This window comes from Cetorhinus maximus, unplaced genomic scaffold (assembly GCF_964194155.1).
Source record: "Cetorhinus maximus unplaced genomic scaffold, sCetMax3.hap1.1 HAP1_SCAFFOLD_3833, whole genome shotgun sequence".
Classification (NCBI taxonomy): domain Eukaryota; kingdom Metazoa; phylum Chordata; class Chondrichthyes; order Lamniformes; family Cetorhinidae; genus Cetorhinus; species Cetorhinus maximus.
This window is the reverse complement of record NW_027599739.1, coordinates 1-18967: the sequence shown is the minus strand read 5'-3', so window position 1 is coordinate 18967 and position 18967 is coordinate 1. Positions and strand designations below refer to the sequence as shown.

The 18967-nt window shown below is 48.4% G+C and overlaps 1 protein-coding gene across 1 annotated transcript; it reads left to right on the top strand.

The window, feature by feature from the left end:
• Positions 1–5233: 5233 nt before the first annotated feature.
• LOC144678227 (cyclin-dependent kinase 16-like) lies at positions 5234–18843 on the top strand (the record flags this gene model as incomplete). The annotated part of the gene is made up of 6 exons (XM_078538089.1): positions 5234–5371; positions 5843–5905; positions 7212–7335; positions 15915–16035; positions 18318–18415; positions 18726–18843. Coding segments are annotated over 6 exons (654 nt in total), but the record flags the coding sequence as incomplete, so codon positions are not given.
• Positions 18844–18967: the final 124 nt, after the last annotated feature.

Genomic DNA, 18967 nt, shown 5'->3' with positions numbered 1-18967 from the left:
GGGGGGTTATTCCCCCAGTGAGTGTGTTATTATTGACGGGAGGGGGATTCCCCCAGCGAGTGTGTTATTATTGACGGGGGGGGGATTCCCTCAGCGAGTGTGTTGTTATTTACTGGGGGGATTCCCTCAGCGTGTGAGTTTTTATTGATGGGGGGGATTCCCCCAGCGAGTATGTTATTATTGACAGGAAGGGGATTACCCCAGCGAGTGTGTTATTATTGACGGGGTGATTCCCCCAGCGAGTGTGTTATTATCGATGGGGGGGGATTCCCCCAGCGAGTGTGTTATTATTGACGGGGTGATTCCCCTAGCGAGTGTGTTATTATCGACGGGGGGGTGATTCCCCCAGCGAGTGTGTTATTATTGATGGGCTGTGATTCCCCCAGAGAGTGCGTTATTATTGATGGGGGGGATTCCCCAGCGAGTGTGTTATTATTGACGGGGGTGGGATTCCCCCAGCGAGTGTGTTATTATTGACAGGAGGGATTCCCCCAGCGTGTGAGTTTTTATTGACAGTGGGATTCCCCCAGCGAGTGTGTTATTATTGTCGGGGCTGATTCCCCCAGCGAGTGTGTTATTATTGACGGGGGAGATTCCCCCATCAACTGTGTTATTATTGACGGGGTGGATTCCCACAGCGAGTGTGTTATTATTGACGGTGGGGGATTCCCCCAGCGAGTGTGTTATTATTGACGGGGGGGGATTCCCCCAGTGAATGTGTTATTATTCATGGGAGGGGGATTCCCCCAGCGAATGTGTTATTATTCACTGGAGGGGGATTCCCCCAGCGAATGTCTTATTATTGCCGGGGGTGATTCCCCCAGCGAGTTTGTTATTATTGACAGGGGTGATTCCCCCTTGAACGTGTTATGATTGACGAGGGTGATTCCCCCAGCGAGTGTGTTATTATTGCCGGGGGTGTTTCCCCCAGCGAGTGTGTTATTATTGATGGGGGGATTCCCTCAGCGAGTGTGTTATTATTGACGGGGTGTTTCCCCCAGCGAGTGTGTTATTATTGACGGGGGTGATTCCCCCAGCGAGTGTGTTACTATTGACGGGGTGTTTCCCCCAGCGAGTGCGTTATTATTGACGGGCGGATTCCCCCAGCGAGTGTGTTATTATTGATGGGGGGTTTTCCCCCAACGAGTGTGTTATTAGTGACGGGGGGGATTCCCCCAGCGAGTGTGTTATTATTGATGGGGGTGATTCCCCCAGCGAGTGTGTTATTATTGACAGGGGGGCGGATTACCCCAGAGCGTGTGTTATTATTGACGGGGGGTGATTCCCCCAGCGAGTGTGTTATTATTGACAGGGGGGCGGATTCCCCCAGCGAGTGTGTTATTATTGATGGGTATGGTTCCCCCAGCGAGTGTGTTGTTATTGACGGGGGGGGGGATTCCCCCAGCGAGTATGTTGTTATTGACAGGAGGGGGATTCCCCCAGCGAGTGTGTTATTATTGATAGGGGGGATTACCCCAGTGAGTGTGTTATTATTGACGGGGTGATTTCCTCAGCAAGTGTGTTATTATTGACAGGGGGTGATTCCCCCAGCGAGTGTGTTATTATTGACGGGGTTGGTGTGGATTCCCCCAGCGAGTGTGTTATTATTGCCGGGGGGGATTCCCCCATCGAGTCTGTTATTATTGCCGGGGGGGGATTCCCCCAGCGACTGTGTTATTATTGACGGTGGGGATTCTCCCAGCGAGTGTGTTATTAATGCGGGGGGGGATTCCCCCAGCGAGTGTGTTATTATTGACGGGTGTCGGGGGATTCCCCCAGCGAGTGTGTTATTATTGACGGGGGGATTCCCCCAGCGAGTGTGTTATTATTGACGGTGTGATTCCCCCAGCGAATGTGTTATTATTGACGGGGGGAATCCCCCAGCGAGTGTGTTATTATTGACGGGGGGGATTCCCCCATCGTGTGTGTTATTATTGACGGGGTGATTCCCCCAGTGAGTGTGTTGTTATTGACGGGCGCGGGGAGGATTCCCCCAGCGAGTGTGTTATTATTGACGGGCTGGGGTGGATTCCCCCAGCGAGTGTGTTATTATTGCCGGGGGGGTTTCCCCCAGCGAGTGTGTTATTATTGACGGGTGTGGGATTCCCCCAGCGAGTGTCTTATTATTGCCGGGGTGGATTCCCCCAGCGAGTGTGTTATTTTTGACGGGGGGATTCCCCCAGCAAATGTGTTATTACTGACGGAGGTGATTACCCCTCGAATGTGTTACTATTGACGGGGGGATTCTCCCATCGAGTGTGTTATTATTGACGGGGGTGATTACCCCTCGAGTGTGTTATTATTGACGGGGGGGATTCCACCAGCGAGTGTGTTATTATTGACGGGGGGGATTCCCCCAGCGAGTATGTTATTATTGACAGGAAGGGGATTACCCCAGCGAGTGTGTTATTATTGACGGGGTGATTCCCCCAGCGAGTGTGTTATTATTGACGGGGGGGATTCCCCCAGCGTGTGAGTTTTTATTGACAGGGGGGATTCCCCCAGCGAGTGTGTTATTATCGACGGGGGGTTATTCCCCCAGTGAGTGTGTTATTATCGACGGGGGGTTATTGCCCCAGTGAGTGTGTTATTATTGACGGGAGGGGGATTCCCCCAGCGAGTGTGTTATTATTGACGGGGGGGGGATTCCCTCAGCGAGTGTGTTGTTATTTACTGGGGGGATTCCCTCAGCGTGTGAGTTTTTATTGATGGGGGGGATTCCCCCAGCGAGTATGTTATTATTGACAGGAAGGGGATTACCCCAGCGAGTGTGTTATTATTGACGGGGTGATTCCCCCAGCGAGTGTGTTATTATCGATGGGGGGGGATTCCCCCAGCGAGTGTGTTATTATTGACGGGGTGATTCCCCCAGCGAGTGTGTTATTATCGATGGGGGGGGATTCCCCCAGCGAGTGTGTTATTATTGACGGTGGGGATTCTCCCAGCGAGTGTGTTATTAATGCCGGGGGGGATTCCCCCAGCGAGTGTGTTATTATTGACGGGTGTCGGGGGATTCCCCCAGCGAGTGTGTTATTATTGACGGGGGGATTCCCCCAGCGAGTGTGTTATTATTGACGGTGTGATTCCCCCAGCGAATGTGTTATTATTGACGGGGGGAATCCCCCAGCGAGTGTGTTGTTATTGACGGGCGCGGGGAGGATTCCCCCAGCGAGTGTGTTATTATTGACGGGCTGGGGTGGATTCCCCCAGCGAGTGTGTTATTATTGCCGGGGGGGTTTCCCCCAGCGAGTGTGTTATTATTGACGGGTGTGGGATTCCCCCAGCGAGTGTCTTATTATTGCCGGGGTGGATTCCCCCAGCGAGTGTGTTATTTTTGACGGGGGGATTCCCCCAGCAAATGTGTTATTACTGACGGAGGTGATTACCCCTCGAATGTGTTACTATTGACGGGGGGATTCTCCCATCGAGTGTGTTATTATTGACGGGGGGGATTCCACCAGCGAGTGTGTTATTATTGACGGGGGGGATTCCCCCAGCGAGTGTGTTATTATTGACGGGGGTGATTACCCCTCGAGTGTGTTATTATTGACTGGGGGATTCCCCCAGCGAGTGTGTTATTATTGACGGGGGGGATTCCACCAGCGAGTGTGTTATTATTGACGGGGGGGATTCCCCCAGCGAGTGTGTTATTATTGACTGGGGGATTCCCCCAGCGAGTGTGTTATTATTGACGGGGAGGATTCCCCCAGCGAGTGTGTTATTATTGACGGGGGGGGATTCCCCCAGCGAGTCTGTTATTATTGACGGGGGGGATTCCCCCAGCGTGTGTATTATTGACGGGGGGGATTTCCCCAGCGAGTGTGTTATAATTGACGGGGGGGATTCCCCCGGCGAGTGTGTTATTATTGACGGGGGTGATTTCCCCAGCGAGTGTGTTATTATTGACGGGGGGGATTCCCCCAGCGTATGTGTTATTATTGACGGGGGGGATTCCCCCAGCGTGTGTGTTATTATTGACGGGGGGGATTCCCCCAGCGAGTGTGTTATTATTGACGGGCGTGGGGTGGATTCCCCCAGCGAGTGTGTTATTATTGACGGGCGGGGGGTGGATTCCCCCAGCGAGTGTGTTATTATTGACGGGCGGGGGGTGGATTCCCCCAGCGAGTGTGTAATTATTGACGGGCGGGGGTGGATTCCCCCAGCGAGTGTGTTATTATTGCCGGGGGGGGATTCCCCCAGCGAGTGTGTTATTATTGCCGGGGGGGGATTCCTCCAGCGAGTGTCCTATTATTGTCGGGGGGGGATTCCCCCAGCGAGTGTGTTATTATTGCCGGGGGGGTTTCGCCCAACGAGTGTGTTATTACTGCCGGTGAGGATTCCCCCAGCGAGTGTGTTGTTATTGACGTGGGTCGGGGGATTCCCCCAGCGAGTGTGTTATTGTTGACGGGATGATTCCCCCAGCGAGCGTGTTATTATTGCTGGGGTGATTCCCCCAGCGAGTGTGTTATTATTCATGGGGTGATTCCCCCAGCGAGTGTGTTATTATTGACGGGGTGATTCCCCCAGCGAGTGTGTTATTATTGACGGGTGTGATTCCCCCAGCGAGTGTGTTATTATTGATGGGGTGATTCCCCCAGCGAGTGTGTTATTATTGATGGGGTGATTCCCCCAGCGAGTGTGTTATTATTGATGGGGTGATTCCTCCAGCAAGTGTGTTATTATTGACGGGGTGATTCCCCCAGCGAGTGTGTTATTGTTGACGGGGTGATTCCCCCAGCGAGTGTGTTATTGTTGACGGGGGTGGATTCCCCCAGCGAGTGTGTTATTGACAGAGTTGTGCCACTGCAGCAGGTTAGCAAGTCGATTACCCAGCAGAATATGTTGTGGGGTCTGAAGGCTCCCTTTGTACCCGGGGGACAGATGGGTAGTCATTGCTGTCCTGGTCCCTGAGGTTCCCTCACAGACCCCTACCCAATTATAAATGCTACCCTATAGTCTGATCCTTCACTGATTTATCCCTGCTTTTCACCTGTTAAGAGTTTCACTGTTACTCTCTCATTCTCAATCACATATAATGCACAAAGGGAGAATTGGGGAATTAAATGGCAATAAGGTGGACCTATACAAATTCTCCTCCTCTCTCTTACTACTCTCACGGAGTTGCCTAACATTTCGGCTGCGTGCTGGAGTTTCACCTGGAACGTTAATTGACCCTGTCTTGGATGCTGTCTGATCCGCTGTACACATGCAGCATTTCCTGTGCTCGTTTCAGATTGGAGAGGTTCCTTCTAACCCTCGCACTTCTCTTCACCCAGTCTCCCTGCTGAAAGACCTCAAACACGCCAACATTGTGACACTCCATGACATCATTCACACGGAGAAATCCCTCACACTGGTCTTCGAGTATCTGGTGAGTTGAGTCTTGTGACGGTCGGTGAGTTATGGTCAAACGTTTAGAATCCACGATTCGCCATTAGTTCGGTAACAGCCCAGCCGTAGGGAATCGGCTTCCCCCCGGTTACTCCGTCTAACCCTGCCCCCATTCACGAGGCCCCCTTAAAATCTTCTCTACCCCAGAAGAAAAGGAGGAGGGAATCTCCCCCTAATCTTTACCTCCCACTTGAGGTGTGCCGAATTCCTTGGGGTGGGGGACAGGGAGCTGGGGGCGCTGATGAGGTTCACTGTCAGATGAATCAAATCTGTGTGTGAAGTGAGGCAAGTGGTGGCTGGATCAGCTGAAGGGCTCGGAGTGGCTGGGGAGGCTTGTGTTAACCGTCCAGGGCCCGTCATAGAGCTTTAGCCCAAAGAATCATTGCTAAAAGAGATGTGAAATCTGTCCCTGTACCGAACTAACCACACTTCCTGCATTACCCCCTCTCAGGATAAAGACTTGAAACAGTACCTAGAAGATTGTGGGAATGTCATTAACATCCACAATGTAAAGGTGAGTCGAAGCACTTCTGCGTTCTCCCTGCTCAATGTAGCAACCAGTATTGGCGCTGGGAGTTGGCACACAATGTACATGAGTCACAAGAAGTTAGTACGCAGGTACAGCCAGTAATTCAGAAGGCTAATGGGATGATGCTATCCTTCATTACGAGAGGGATTGAACATAAAAGTAAGGATGTAATGCTTCAGTTATACAGGGCGTTGGAGAGACTACATCTCGAATACTGTGTGCAGTTTTATCGCCTTATTTAAGGAAGGATGTAAATGTATCGGAGGCGGTTCAGAGGAGGTTTACTAGATTGATACATGGAATGAGTGGGTTGTCTTATGAGGACAGGTTGGACAGACTGGGCTTGTTTCCACTGGAGTTTAGAAGAGTGGGGGGTGATTTGATTGAAGTTTACAAGATCCTGAACGGCCTTGACAAGGTGGACGTGGAAAGGATGTTTCCTCTTGTGGGTCAGTCCAGAACTAGGGGGGAGGCACTGTTTTAAAATGAGGGGTCGCCCTTTTAGGACAGAGATGAGGAGAAACTGTTTCTCTCCGAGGGTTGTGCGACTTTGGAACTCTCTGCCTCAGGAGGCGGTAGAGGTGGGGGGTCACTGAATATTTTTAAGGCTGAGGTAGATAGATTATTGTTAGGTAGGGGAATCAAAGGTTATCGGGGTCAGATGGGAATGTGGAAATTGAAACACAAGATGATCAGCCATGATCTTATTGAATAGCGGAGCAAGCTCGAGGGCCGAATGCTCTACTCCTGTTCCTATTTCTTATGTTCTTATTTTACAGGCATCCAAAGGTAAATTGCAGCAAGGTGCAGCATTCTCCAAACTGCCCACTTAAATGTTCCCACGGTAGCTTACCATTTATTTCACCAAGCGAACAGCGTGGCTAACTTGGCTGGCCTATTCAGAAGCAGCGTAGAGGGAACTTTACTCTGTATCTAACCCCATGCTGTACCTGTCCTGGGAGTGTTTGATGGGGACGGTGTAGAGGGAGCTTTACTCTGTATCTAACCCCGTGCTGTACCTGTCCAGGGAGTGTTTGATGGGACAGTGTAGAGGGAGCTTTACTCTGTATCTAACCCCGTGCTGTACCTGTCCAGGGAGTGTTTGATGGGACAGTGTAGAGGGAGCTTTACTCTGTATCTAACCCCGTGCTGTACCTGTCCAGGGAGTGTTTGATGGGACAGACCTATATACCTCACCTCGAACATACAATTCAAAAGATGATGCTGAAGTAAAAAAGTTTGTTTCTTCACTGATCTCACAGTGTTATCTAATTTGTCTGTGTTGTCTCAGCTCTTCCTATTCCAGCTGTTGCGAGGCCTGGCCTATTGTCATCACAGGAAAGTACTACATCGAGATTTAAAACCCCAGAACCTGCTCATCAATGAGAAAGGAGAGCTCAAGCTAGCAGACTTCGGTACGTCCAGATCATCGCTACTTCAGCACAATATCAGCAGTGAGCGTGGCTTAGACACCGAGTGACACCCCTACACTGACCCGTCATGCCATTTGGTTGGATGCACATGTAGCTCCAGTCCCACATGGCTGTCGGTGTCATGGAAAGAGTTTTCTCATTTGGCTGCAGACACCGCTCGAGCAGCTGTAACAAATTTAAACTAATTCAGCGTGGGGAATATAGTCGCTCAATAAGAAAGCCAGGCACCCAGGGGAAGTGCCCACGGTGCAGGGACACCAGGGGAAGTGCCCACGGTGCAGGGACACCAGGGGAAGTGCCCACGGTGCAGGGACACCAGGGGAAGTGCCCACGGTGCAGGGACACCAGGGGAAGTGCCCACGGTGCAGGGACACCAGGGGAAGTGCCCACGGTGCAGGGGACACCAGGGGAAGGGCTCACGGTGCAGGGACACCAGGGGAAGTGCCCACGGTGCAGGGACACCAGGGGAAGGGCCCACGGTGCAGGGGACACCAGGGGAAGGGCCCACGGTGCAGGGGACACCAGGGGAAGGGCCCACGGTGCAGGGACACCAGGGGAAGGGCCCACGGGGCAGGGACACCAGGGGAAGTGCTCACGGTGCAGGGGACACCAGGGGAAGTGCCCACGGTGCAGGGACACCAGGGGAAGTACCCACGGTGCAGGGACACCAGGGGAAGGGCCCACGGTGCAGGGACACCAGGGGAAGGGCCCCACGGTGCAGGGACACCAGGGGAAGGGCCCACGGTGCAGGGACACCAGGGGAAGTGCCCACGGTGCAGGGACACCAGGGGAAGGGCCCACGGGGCAGGGACACCAGGGGAAGTGCCCACGGTGCAGGGGACACCAGGGGAAGTGCCCACGGTGCAGGGACACCAGGGGAAGTACCCACGGTGCAGGGACACCAGGGGAAGGGCCCACGGTGCAGGGACACCGGGGGAAGGGCCCCACGGTGCAGGGACACCAGGGGAAGGGCCCCACGGTGCAGGGACACCAGGGGAAGGGCCCACGGTGCAGGGACACCAGGGGAAGTGCCCACGGTGCAGGGACACCAGGGAAAGGGCCCACGGTGCAGGGACACCAGGGGAAGTGCCCACGGTGCAGGGGACACCAGGGGAAGTGCCCACGGTGCAGGGACACCAGGGGAAGGGCCCACGGTGCAGGGGACACCAGGGGAAGGGCCCACGGTGCAGGGGACACCAGGGGAAGGGCCCACGGTGCAGGGGACACCAGGGGAAGGGCCCACGGTGCAGGGGACACCAGGGGAAGGGCCCACGGTGCAGGGGACACCAGGGGAAGGGCCCACGGTGCAGGGGACACCAGGGGAAGGGCCCACGGTGCAGGGGACACCAGGGGAAGGGCCCACGGTGCAGGGGACACCAGGGGAAGGGCCCACGGTGCAGGGGACACCAGGGGAAGGGCCCACGGTGCAGGGGACACCAGGGGAAGGGCCCACGGTGCAGGGGACACCAGGGGAAGGGCCCACGGTGCAGGGGACACCAGGGGAAGGGCCCACGGTGCAGGGGACACCAGGGGAAGGGCTCACGGTGCAGGGGCACCAGGGGAAGGGCCCATGGTGCAGGGACACCAGGGAAAGAGCCGAGGCCCCTGGATCACATTCCCTCAGCACTGACCCTCTGACCGTGCAGCCTGGATTATCGGCCCTAATCTCTGAAGCTGAACTCAAAGCCATGGCCCAGAGGCTAGAGGCAAAGTGAGACTGTCCAAGCAAGTTGATTTGACCAATACATTCAATTCACTGTAAAAGTGCTTCCTTGTCATAATGTTATTGTAAAGTAGAGTAATAGCGGGGTCTGTGGCTGTGTATATGTGTGTGTGCGCGCGCGCGTGACTTAATTGAATTAAAGGCAGCTGGTCTGAAGGCTTTGATGTATCAGAAGATAAGCTAAGTTTGAAATGTTAAGTAGGTAAACATGGGTGAAGTTTTAGAATGTGAGGTGAAAAGGGAACATTTGCATTTTTAAATAAACCAGACTAGCTTGAATTCAAAAAAGAGGGGGGTGAAATGTTTCTCTTAGCCATGAGAAGTTAAGAAAATAAGTGTTTATTTTTCCCAAAGGTTACTGGTAAAATTGGTACTAGAATTTTATTATTAGAGAGGTAAAGTCCAAAGACATTGTGAAACAATGGGAATCTGCATTCAAAGGGGAAAATATGTATAAAAGAGAGAAGGCTGTGTGCATTCTAAGATCTAACAAGTGTGAAAAGCCTCCAGCCTCTGTGCCCAAACTGCTGTCTGGAAGAACTGGAGTTAAGAAAACTCACTTTGAACTTGACTGTTCGGGTATCGTGTTACTTGGGTCTTTTAAAATATATGTGTTTTTACTGTTGCCTTAACGGAGGTGGAACTGGGAGTTTGATTAATCAGGGGAGCTAGAAGTTATTATCACAGCAATTTGTAAACCTATGCATGTGCTTAAAGTCATATTTTTAATTTAATAAAGACTTAATTTAGCTTTTTAAGAAACCTGTAAGACTTGGTGGCATTTTTACTGAATTCAAAGCGCACATCGCGAAATAAAGTGCAAATTGCAAATAGTTGTGGCAGCGGCATCAAGTTTCCCTCTGGGATTTGGGCAGCTTGGCATTTACTATCCGCCTGCCGTGACAAAATTGGGGGCTCTTTGCGGGATGTGTTTGATATTTCTGGATTGGATTGGCGTTGGCGAGTCTTAGTGTTACGAGTACAAGAGGCACTTTGAATTCAGGAGTTGGCGTGAGGCTTTTTTTTTAAAGTGGTGAGACTGCAATATGGCTTTGGCAGCTGCTAAGACTTGGCTGGGAGTTGAAGTTATAACTTTGGTTGCATTACAAAAGGCAAATAAAGTTAAGTGAATAGAATTGGCGGATAAGTTACAATTGGGATTACCTGCAGGGGTAAGGAAAACAGACCTCATTGAAGTTATAGCACAGCGTTTGAAACTGGAAGGAATACCCGAGAGACCGAGTTCTCCAAGGGTCGGTTCATTGGAATGGTTTCAAATTCAGTTGCAAATGAAAAAAATTGGAAGAAAAGGAAAGAACAAGGCCTATCTGAAGGGAACAGGCAGAACGGGCAGGAGAGAGAAAGAAAAACAGGAAAGGGAATTAGAAATGGCGAGGTTAGAAAATGAGGCAAGAGAGAGAATTCCAGTTTAAAATGCTGGCCGTTAAAAAAGAGACATCAGAAGGTGAGGAAGGACTCATTTCCAGATCAGAACCCAGTGGGGAGACGTTTAAGTTTGTACAAGCTCTTCCAAAGTTTGAGGAGAAAGATGTGGAAGCATTCTTTATTTCTTTTGAGAAGACGGCTAAACAGGTGAAATGGCCACGGGAAAACTGGATATTGTTGTGACAATCCAGGTTGGTGGGTAGCGCACATGAGGCTTATGCTTCCTTCACTGTCAAAAGAAGTGCCGGTGAACTATGATGTGGTAAATAAGGCTATTAGGAGTTCTTGAGGCATACAGGCAGAAATTTAGCAACATGAGATAACAGCCAGGGCAAACTTATATTGAGTTTAAGAGATTAAAACAGAGTAATTTTGACCAGTGGATATGGGCATTAAAGATGGAGACAACTTAGGGAGCTCTTAGAGAGGTAATTCTTTTGGAAGACTTTAAAGATTCAATTCCTTCGATAGTGAGAACTCGTGGAGGAACAAAGGGCTGAAATGGTAAGCCAAGCAGCGGAGATAGCTGATGATTACGAGTTAGTTCATAGAGCTAAACCTTTCTTTCGTCACCCTTTTAAACCAGAAAGGAATAGAAAGTGGGAATGTGAAAGGAAGGTAGGCTGTCAGAGAAGTGGGGGATTAGGTGGAAATTCCCAGGAAGTTTTTTCAGAATAAAAGGGAAGGTGCTGAGGGCCACAAATGACATTTGAAAATTGAGGTGTTTTCATTCTTACACAGTTGGACGCACGAAGTCAGTATGTTGGAAATTGCAAGGAAAATCTGTTGGAATTCTAGGGGTGCAGAAAGTACTGGAAGTAAAAGTACTGTGGGTTCTGAGGCTCAGGCACAGGAAAAACCAGTGGCCTGTGTAGAGGTAAAACAGGAAGAATCAGTGATAGGTAAAGAAGTGGGAATGTGTTCACAGTTTACCCAAGAGAATTCTGAGGAGCAGGTTGCAGAAATGTTTAAAAATGTTGTAGGTGAAGGGAAAGTCTCTCCATGTGTACAGGGTGGAGTAGGTAAAGATGTTAAAATTTTAAGAGACACAGGGGCTAGTCAATCCTTAACGTTGAGGGATAGTGACGTTTGTTGTTCAGAGTATTGCAGGAACAGGTGGGGTTCATGGAGATGCTAAACCTATTCCATTGTGGAAGGTAAATTTACAGAGTAAGTGGAAAACAGGTGAGATGATTGTTGGAGTAGTGGAAAATTTGCCCATTGTGGGGGTTCGATATAACTGTTTTATTTGTGAACCCTTTTCCTGTAACTCCACTAACTGTCTTCAGTTAAGTACTTCAGCTGCATTATCTTCTAGTCTTCCTGTTTATTTTGGGTAATGATATAGCTGGGTCCCAGATGCGGGTGATGCCTAGGATAGTTCAGCAGCCTGTAGAAGCGTTTTCGATAGAAGTGTTGCAGAGAGAGCACCCTGGATTATTTCCAGATTGTGTAATAACAAGATCGCAGGCTCATAGGTTGAAACAAGAAGAACGGGAAGTTCAAAGGCAGGGAGAAGGTGTGGAAGTGCAATTAGCTGGCACTGTGTTTGATAACATTGTTCAGGAAGAAAGGCTGGAAGACAATGCAGCTGAAGTGTTTAACTGGAGGCAGTTAGTGGAGTTACAGGAAAAGGATTTGTAAATAAAACAGTTACATCGAACAGAAACAGAGGCAAAATGTATTCCAGAATGTTATTACCTTAAGGGCAATGTTTTAAAGAGAAAATGGATGCCTTATCATGCTTCAGCAAATGAAAGCTGGAGAGAGGTGCCTCAGATTGTAATCCCATTTGAATATAGAAATGAGATTCTGAGGATAGCTCATGAAATTCCAATGGGGGCACATTTAGGAATTAGAAAGACACAGGCGAAGATATAAAAACATTTTTATTGGCCTGGATTGCATAGAGACGCAGTTAAATTCAGTAGAACATATCACACATGTCAGGTGATAGGGAAACCACAAGCAGTGATTAAGTCGGCACCTTTAATTCCAATTCCAGCATTTGAAGGACTTTTTACTAGGGCCATGATTGTGTAGGACCCCTCCCTAAGACTAAAAGTGGAAATCAGTATTTACTGACAATAATGGATGTGTCTTCTAGGCTTCCTGAAGTAATGCCTTTAAGAAATATTACAACAAAGAAAATTGGGGAAGAGTTAACTACATTTTTTACAAGGTATGGTTTACCTAAGGAACTACAATCGGTTCAGGGGCCAGATCTCATGTCACAGCTGTTTGAGGAAATAATGAACTGTTTGGGGATAAAACAATTTAAGTTAACAGCTTATCATCCAGAGTCTCAATGAGCTTTTGAAAGCTGGCATTAATCTTTTAAAAGCTATGATGACAGCATATTGTTAGGATTATCCACAGGATTGGGATAGGGGAATTCCATTCTTGTTATTTGCTATTAGGGATGCTCTTAATGCATCAACTGGCTTTAGTCCTTTTGAACTAGTTTATGGTCATGAGGTAAGGGGACCACTGAAATTGATTCATGAGAAATTGGTGGGTCAAAATTCAGAAACCACTCCCCTGGATTACATATCAGACTTCAGAGAGCGATTGGACAGAGCATGTGAGTTAGCTAGGGGACGTTTAAAGATATCACAGCTAAGTGATGAAAGTGAGGGCAGACAGGAAAACTACAGCTCATGATTTTGTTGCTGGGACGAAAGTGTTAGTTCTGTTATCAGTACTGGGTGATTTGTTAAAGGCAAGGTTTAGTGGGCCTTACAGTATTGAAAAGTAACTGAGTGAAGTAAATTATTTAATAAATACTCCAGGTAGAAGAAAGAAGCAGAGGGTGTGTCGTGTAAGTACGCTTAGAAAGTACTTTGACAGGGAAGAGGATCAAAAGGAGGTGTTAGTGGTGGTCGATAATGAGAAAGAGGTAAAAATGCAGGATCCTGGAATTGATTTTCCTCTAATCAAATTGGATAATGAGGAGGTACTTGAAAATTTAAATGTAATATTGAGTTACCTTCCAGACAGGTGTCAAAGTGACTTGGGAAAGCTATTGCGGTCACACAAAGCTATTTGTGGAAATAAGCTGGGGGAGGACAAATTTAGCTATACATGACGTGCCTGTAGAAGTTTCATCTTCAATAAGGCAACATCCTTATAGATTAAATCCGGCAAATTTATCACAAGTACAGAAAGAAATTGAATTCATGCTTCAAAATGATATCACTGAGTCTAGTTGCAGTAACTGGAGTTTGCCTATTGTACTGGTACTGAAACCGGATGTAACACAAAGACTGTGTGTGGACTATCGAAAGGTGAATGCAGTGACAAAAACTGATTCATATCCTGTACCACAGTTGGAGGATTGCATTGAGAAAGTGGGACAATCAAAATTTATCACAAAGATTGAGTTGTTGAAAGAATATTGGCAGGTACCGTTATCGGAGAGAGCAAAGGAGATATCAGCTTTTGTGATGCCAGATGGACTATATTGATTCAAAGTAATGCCATTTGGTATGAAAAATGCACCTGCGACATTTCAAAGACTGACAAACAAAGTAATTGCAGGACTGAGCGATTGTGCTGTTTATATTGACGACTTGATAGTTTTCAGACAGACATGGGAGGAGCACTTACAACATCTGGAAGAATTATTTACTCGATTACAAAAAAGCTAATTTGGTGGTGAACTTGGCTAAAAGTGAATTTGCAAAAGCGCAAGTTACATATCTAGGCCGTACCATTGGACATGGTAAGAGATGTGAAAGTCAAGGCTATCGTGGATTTCCCCGTGCCTACAACAAAACGAGAAGTTTTGAGATAACTGGGCATGTGTGGGTTTTATTGGAAATTTGTACCAAATTTTAGTAGTAGGGCTGCTCCATTGACTGAGCTATTAAAAAAGAACAAGACGTTTCAATGGACACTGGAGTGTCAGAAGGCATTTGACAGTTTGAAAACTGTATTAACTTTGACACCAGTTATGGCAGTACCCAATTATGCCAAGCAGTTTTAAGTTGGCCGTTGACATGAGCGATATAAGCACTGAGGCTGTGCTGTTACAAGATGACGACACTGGAATTGAAAAATCTATAGGGTATGTTTCACGAAAGTTGAGTGTACAACAGGGAAGATATTCAACGATTGAAAAGGAGACTCTGGGTCTGGTGTTAGCGTTGCAGCATTTTGAGATTTATGTGGCAAACAATTCGTCAGAAACAATTGTTTATGCAGACCACAATCCTTTAAAAGTTTCTGGACAAATTTCAAGACAGAAGTGCAGGGCTATTCAAATGGAGTTCATTACTGCAGCCATTTAATCTACAAATTATACATGTGGTTGGGTGAGAAAATCTGATTGCAGATGCATTGTCAAGGGTTTGAAGCTTAAAGGGAAAATTAGACATTTAAAACCTGGCATTGGACTGGAATGATTTCTGTTGATGCCAAGAACTTGTATATATATATTATGTTAATGCATGCATCTGGAATGTAATAGTGTAATAAGTGTAGGAGGTAATGTAAGATGGGTTCAGAAAATATGGCTGTCTTTTTAAATTATGACGGTTCATTTTTTAAATAAGGAGGGGGATGTCAGGAAGGTATAATAATTTTCATAATGTTACTGGAATTTATTGTAGAGTAATAGTGGGGTCTGTGTGCGTGTGTGTCTGTGTGTGGGACTTAAATGAATTAAAGTCAGCTGGTTTGAAGGCTTTGATGTATCAGAAGAGAAGCTAGGTTTGTACGGTTAAGTAGGTAAATATGGGTGAATTTTGAGAATGTGAGGTTTAGAGGGAACATTTGCCTTTTTAAATGAACCAGACTAGCCTGAATTCAAAAGAGGGGATGAAATGTTTCACTTAACCAGGAGAAGTTAAGAAACATAATGTTTATTTTTCCCAAAGATTACTGGTAAAATTAGTACTATGATAGATTTCTATTATTAGAGAGGTAAAGTCCGAAGACATAGTGAAATAATGGGAATTTGCGTTCAAAGGGGAAAATATGTATAAAGGAGAGAAGGCTGTGTGCAAGGGAAGGAATTCTAAGATCTAACAAGTGTGAAAAGCCTCCAGCCTCTGTGTCCAAACTGCTGTCTGGAAGAACTGAAGTTAGGAAAACTCACTTTGAACTTGACTGTTCAGGGTATCGTGTTACTTGGGCCTTTTAAAATATATGTGTTTTTACTGTTGCCTTAACGGAGGTGGAACTGGGAGTTAGATTAATCAGGGGAGCTGGAAGTTATTGCAGTAGCAATTTGTAAACCAATGTATGTGCTTAAAACCATTTTTTTTTTATTTAGTAAAGGTTTAATTTAGCTTTTTAAGAAACCTGTAAGACCGGGTGGCCTTCTTTTTGCTGAATTACCATCCTCCTGCCGTGACATTCCTTCATTTTGTTGCTTGTGATTTTTCAGGGTTGGCCAGGGCTAAATCCGTTCCCACAAAAACCTATTCGAATGAAGTGGTAACGCTCTGGTACAGGCCTCCCGATGTCCTGCTGGGATCCACAGAGTACTCGACGCAGATAGACATGTGGTGAGTAAGAGCTGAGTGAGATGCAGACTCACCCATCTAGCCTTAATACATCGGTGTTATTCACCAGCTGTATTCAGGAGGCACTGGTTCCATTTGGAGTTCAACGCCAGGCCCTTTCTCTCGAGCGCGACACCATCCCGGGTCTGAAGCTGCGCTTCCCCCTGCCCCCTCCCCCACCCGCGCACGATGTTGGGACATGGGCCTGTGTTCTCAGGGTCACTGTCTAGGATCTCTGTCACACCTGGCCGGCAGAAGAGTTTCCCTGGTGACCTCGGACTTTTTCAAAGTGCCCGCTCGCTTTCTCCGGGGCTCCCTGTTAAATGTACGAATTAGGATTAGGCCACTCGGCCCCTCAAGCCTGCTCCGCCATTCAATAAGATCACGGCTGATCGGACTGTAACCTCAGCCCCACATTCCCGTCTACCCCCCATAACCACCTTACCCCCCCCATGCTAATCAAGAATCTATCTCGCTCTGCCTTAAAAAATATTCAAAGACTCTGCTTCCCACCGCCTTTTGAGGAAGAGAGTTCCAGAGACACTCAACCCTCTGAGAGAAAAATTTCTCCTCATCTCTGTCTTAACTGAGCGACCCCTTATTTATAAACAGTGACCCCTTGTTCTAGATTCTCCCACAAGAGGAAAGGAGAGAAAGAGTTCTAAAGCGTTGACAATGGTGATTTGGGATCAAGCTGGTGATAGGGGGGTGATTTATTGGGTTTTCAAAATCACGAGGGGGGTCTCGATCAAGTAGATAAGGAGAAACTGTTTCCAGTGGCAGGAGGGTCGGCAACCAGAGGGTGGGGGACACAGATTGAAGAGAATCGGTAAAAGATCCAGAGGTGGGAGGGGAGATGAGGAGAATGTTTTTGACCCAGCGAGTTGTTGTGATCTGGAAGGCGCTGCCTGAAAGGGTGGTGGAAGCAGATTCAATAGAAACGTTCAAAAGGGGGAATTGGAGAAATACTCAAAGGGGAAAAATTCACAGGGCGTGTGGGGGGGAAAGAGCAGGGGGCGGGGAGAGTGGGATTAATGGAATAGATTGATTAATGATCTAGATGAAGGAACTGAGGGCATCCTGGCTAAGTTTGCAGATGATACAAAGATAGGTGGAGGGGCAGGTAGTATTGAGGAGGTGGGGAGGCTGCAGGAGGATTTGGACAGGTTAGGAGAATGGGCAAAGAAGTGGCAGATGGAATACAACGTGGGCAAGTGTGGGGTTATGCACTTTGGTAGGAAGAATAGAGGCATAGACTATTTTCTAAATGGGGAGAGAATTCAGAAATCTGGAGTGCAAAGGGACTTGGGGGACCTAGTCCAGGATTCTCTTAAGGTTAACTTGCAGGTTGAGTCGGTAGTTAGGAAGGCAAATGCAATGTTGGCATTTATTTTGAGAGGCCTAGAATATAAAAGCAGGGGTGTGCTGCTGAGGCTTTATAAGGCTCTGGTCAGACCACATTTAGAATATTGTGAACAATTTTGGGCCCCGTATCTCAGGAAGGATGTGCTGGCCCTGGAGAGGGTCCAGAGGAGGTTCACTAGAACAATCCCAGGAATGAAAGGCTTAACATATGAGGAACGTTTGAGGACTCTGGGTCTATACTCGATAGAGTTTAGAAGGATGAGGGGGGATCTGATTGAAACTTACAGAATACTGAAAGGCCTGGATAGAGTGGACGTGGGGAAGATGTTTCCATTAGTAGGAGAGACTAGGACCTGAGGGCACAGCCTCAGAGTAAAGCGAAGACCTTTTAGAACAGAGATGAGGAGAAACTTCTTTAGCCAGAGAGTGGTGAATCTATGGAATTCATTGCCACAGAAGGCTGTGGGAGGCCAGGTCATTGAGAGTATTTAAGACCGAGATAGATAGGTTCTTGATTGGTAAGGGGATCAAAGGTTACGGGGAGAAGGTGGGAGAATGGGGTTGAGAAACTTATCAGCCATGATTGAATGGTGGAGCAGACTCGATGGGCCGAATGGCCTAATTTCTGCTCCTATGTCTTATGGTCTTATACTACAAAGAGCCAGCACAGGCATGATGGGCTGAATGGCCTCCCGCCGTGCTGTAAAATTCTGTGAAGGCTTCCTGTAGACCCAGGGGACCCGGGATCTCACTGCTGGGTGGGTCGGATTGCATTAGGGTGGAGTGAGGGAGGAGGGTGGGGTCGGGGGTGGGTGGGGTGCGGCAGTGTGGAGCAGTGAGCTTACTCAGCCTGTCGCCTCACTGAAGCTGTGTGTCTGGAATTATGGAATTAACTATCTTTCTCCCCTTGCTCCTGGCAGGGGTGTGGGTTGTATATTTTACGAGATGGCGACCGGCCGCCCCCTATTCCCAGGCTCTACCGTAGAAGAAGAATTGCATTTTATATTTAGGGTATTAGGTAAGGCACTTGCTGCAATCAGATCATCCTACAGTTCCAGTCACACTTCACCCTCCCTTTCTCCCCCTCTTTCCCCCTTTCTCCCCCTCTTTCCCCCTTTCTCCCCCTCTTTCCCCCTTTCTCCCCCTCCCCCTTTCACCCCCTCTTTCCCCTTTCACCCCCTCCCCTTTCTTCACCCCCCCTTTCTCCCCCCTTTCCCCCTTTCTCCCCCTCTTTCTCCCCCACTTTCCCCCTTTCTCCCCCTCTTTCCCCCTTTGGATTAATTTCCGGCTCCCACTGACTGTCCGTCTCCTTCACCCTGTCCCGGCAGGAACGCCAACAGAGGAGACGTGGCCTGGAATCCTGGCGAACGAGGAGTTCAGATCGTACAACTACCCAAAATACCGGCCGGAGCCTCTCGTCAATCATGCACCCAGGTAGGGCCCAGATATGGCTGTTTGTACTGGGGTCCTGTACTGAGGGGCTTGGTCCCCTCCAGACCCCCGCCTCCTCCGAGGGCCCTGCACTGAGGGGCTTGGTCCCCTCCAGACCCCCACCTCCTCCGAGGGCCCT